The sequence below is a fragment of the Arachis ipaensis genome, chromosome B08 (genome assembly GCF_000816755.2).
Source record: "Arachis ipaensis cultivar K30076 chromosome B08, Araip1.1, whole genome shotgun sequence".
Taxonomy (NCBI): Eukaryota; Viridiplantae; Streptophyta; class Magnoliopsida; order Fabales; family Fabaceae; genus Arachis; species Arachis ipaensis.
Genome location: NC_029792.2, coordinates 95,486,858 through 95,489,923, shown reverse-complemented (window position 1 = coordinate 95,489,923; position 3,066 = coordinate 95,486,858). Strand labels below are relative to the sequence as shown.

General features: G+C 36.1%; 1 protein-coding gene across 1 annotated transcript; it reads left to right on the top strand.

The window, feature by feature from the left end:
* LOC107614088 (myb family transcription factor APL) lies at positions 106-2,768 on the top strand. Its single transcript, XM_016316319.2, has 5 exons — positions 106-436; positions 850-926; positions 1,137-1,234; positions 1,308-1,380; positions 1,737-2,768. The coding sequence occupies exons 1-5, from the start codon at positions 259-261 to the stop codon at positions 2,430-2,432; spliced, it is 1,122 nt and encodes a 373-aa protein (XP_016171805.1). The 5' UTR covers positions 106-258; the 3' UTR covers positions 2,433-2,768.

Genomic DNA, 3,066 nt, shown 5'->3' with positions numbered 1-3,066 from the left:
ATTAATTACTACTAAAATTTGATGTTTAATTGAGAGAGTTGTTTTAAGAAAGATACCGTAGCTGGTCCGTTGCCATATGCTAATAGCTTTATAGCTGAGAAGGGAAAAGCCATATACATACATAGCAGATAGCACCGCCCTCTCTCCTCTCTTCTTCAAAAGCGCACCCTATTCTCTTCTCCCCTATTCTGCATATCGCATTTGTTCTTCTTGAATCTCTTGAGAGAGAGAGAGAGAAAGAAAGAGAGAAAGTAAGAGATGGAAAGAATGTTCCCTCCAAAGAAGCCCTCAACTATGAATTCCCATGACAGACCCATGTGTGTTCAAGGCGACTCGGGTCTCGTTCTCACCACTGACCCCAAACCTCGCCTCCGTTGGACCGTTGAACTCCATGAACGTTTCGTTGATGCTGTTACTCAGCTTGGTGGCCCTGACAGTACTATTCCCTTCCTCATCTCTCTTCTTCTTCTTCTTCTTCTTCTTAATTTCTGGGTACCCGTGGTATCATGGATTTTTCCTTTTTCGATGATAATTAAACGCTCGGCTCTCAAAAGAAAAAATAATTCTAAAATGCAAAACTAAATATGTAACCTTTAACTTCCTTTGTTCTGTTGTATTGGATTTCAATTTGTTTACTCCTCTCTGATCTATTAGAGAGTGGTATATTTCAATATGGTTTCGAAGATCGTCACTAACATCTACTTTTGTTGAGTTTTTCCGCAAGCTAGACAAAATAGTAGTTAAATTAAAGATATATGAAGATGTTAATTATTACATGTGTATATATTATTTGGGTATGCATAATATCAATCTTTAACAAATAGTCTTTTTATTTATTTTAATTTGCAGAGGCGACTCCTAAAACCATCATGAGGGTTATGGGTGTGAAGGGTCTCACACTTTACCACCTCAAGAGCCACCTTCAGGTTTGAATTGAATAGAAACTAAAGAATTAAATCATATAGTTTTAACATCCTTTTTTCCTTTTGCTTTTTGTTCACAACACTTTTGTTGTTACACAAACAACTACACATACTCCCGGTTCCTCAGATTTTGTCATAACATATATGTCTCTCTCTCTCTTTCTAATTTCCTTTAACTTTTTGTTATTTGTTTGTTTGCATTTTCGTATATAGAAATTTAGGCTCGGTAAGCAGCCCCACAAGGAATTCAACGATCACTCGATTAAGGATGGTATGAGAGGTGACTCACTCGATCTTCTTTCTAGGGTTCTTCCATTTTATTTATTTATTTATTTATTTATTTTTTTTTTTTTGTTCTTTTGAACATTTTATTATATGATGCAACAGTAACTCACACATGGTTGATGCGATTAGGATGCAAATAGAGGTGCAGCGAAGACTCCATGAACAACTTGAGGTAAGCACAAACCAATCCTTTTTCAAATATATAAATACGTCTTAAAAATAAAATAGGTTCTCTAAAGAAAAATACCGGGTAAATAAATTATTTTTGTATCCAAAAGTTTAATCAAATTTTTATTCTTCTTCTTCTTTTTATATATTTCTTTTTTTCTTCTTCAATTAATAATTTTGATTATAGGCTAAATTACATATAACATCAGTCTTCTATAAAAAAAATGAATACATGTTTAGCAAATTAAGACATTTTGTAAAAGAGATAGACATAATTTCTTTCTTTAAAAAGATAAAATGGTGGTTTGTATTACATATATCTAGTATGGCGATTTAGGTCGACGTATATATATATGGCAGGTGCAAAAACATCTTCAGCTAAGGATTGAGGCACAAGGAAAATACATGCAAAGCATATTGGAAAAGGCGTATCAAACCCTGGCAACTGAGAACATGGGGGCGGTGGCGGCAGCGGCAACGAACATGAAGGGGATTGGAGGAGGAGCCCATGGAATCCCTGACATGGGTGTCATGAAGGACTATGGTTCCCCTCTAAACTTCACATCTTTCCAAGACCTTGACATCTACGGCGGCGGAGGCGGAAATGACCAAATTGACCTTCACCAGAACCTGGAGAAGCCAACCCTTGACGGTAGTGGATTCCTTCCAATCAATGAGGGTCTTTGCCTTGGTGGGAGCAATAACAGTAGTAATAACAAGAAGAGGCCAAACCCTTATGGTAGTGGCAACAACACTGGGAAAAGCCCTTTGATTTGGAGTGACGATCTTAGGCTTCAAGATTTGGGAACAGCTTCTTCATGCCTTGGTGATGATTCTTTGTTCAAAGGTGAACAAATCCAGATGGATCATAGAGGAACTCATGAGATTGATCCAATGGCTGAGATCTATGACACAAAGCCTGTTCTTCAAGGTGCTGACGGAGATAACAAGAAATTTGATGCTTCTATGAAGCTTGAAAGGCCTTCACCGAGAAGGATGAGTCCTATGATCAGCACTGGAACCATGGCACAAGGTAGAAGCTCACCATTTGGATGAGGATGCTTCTCGATTGTAATTGATTATGATGATGACGACTTAATTTTCATTTGACGCTGAAAATTAAATAACTCTCTCCGAATAGTATCATATATCTAGGGTTTTTTTCGAGTTGGGGTATTTTGGTCAAATTAGAAGCTCATACGAGGGTTATTTCCTCCTCTCATCAAGTACTGTTTATTATTATGTGGGTATAATGCCGTTTGCATGGCGAAGTATATGAGTCTTATTATTATTATTATTATTCTAATTCTAACTTTTATTAGTATAATTATCGTATAAGCACAAGTGATTATGTGCTTGAAATGTGAGCATTATTCTCACTTGGTTTTCCAACTTCATCTAGTTTTTCGTAATTTTGATGATTGGTTTTTATGTATGTATGTTTGTATGCTGAGCTTGCTTCAATATTCAATATTCAATTATTGTTTATGGGAAAATTGGTTACTTGCATGTTGTTATGATGATATGTGTGAAAAATTCGAGGATATAGAGATAACTTTTCTTCTTTTTAACCACGTTGGTGGTCTTCTCTTTATATCTCTTTTTTCTTGGACCCCCACTTCTCTACTGATTTTTTTTTTAGCCTGACATCATTTATGAAACATTCTCTGCGTCACTACTAAGCAGTTTC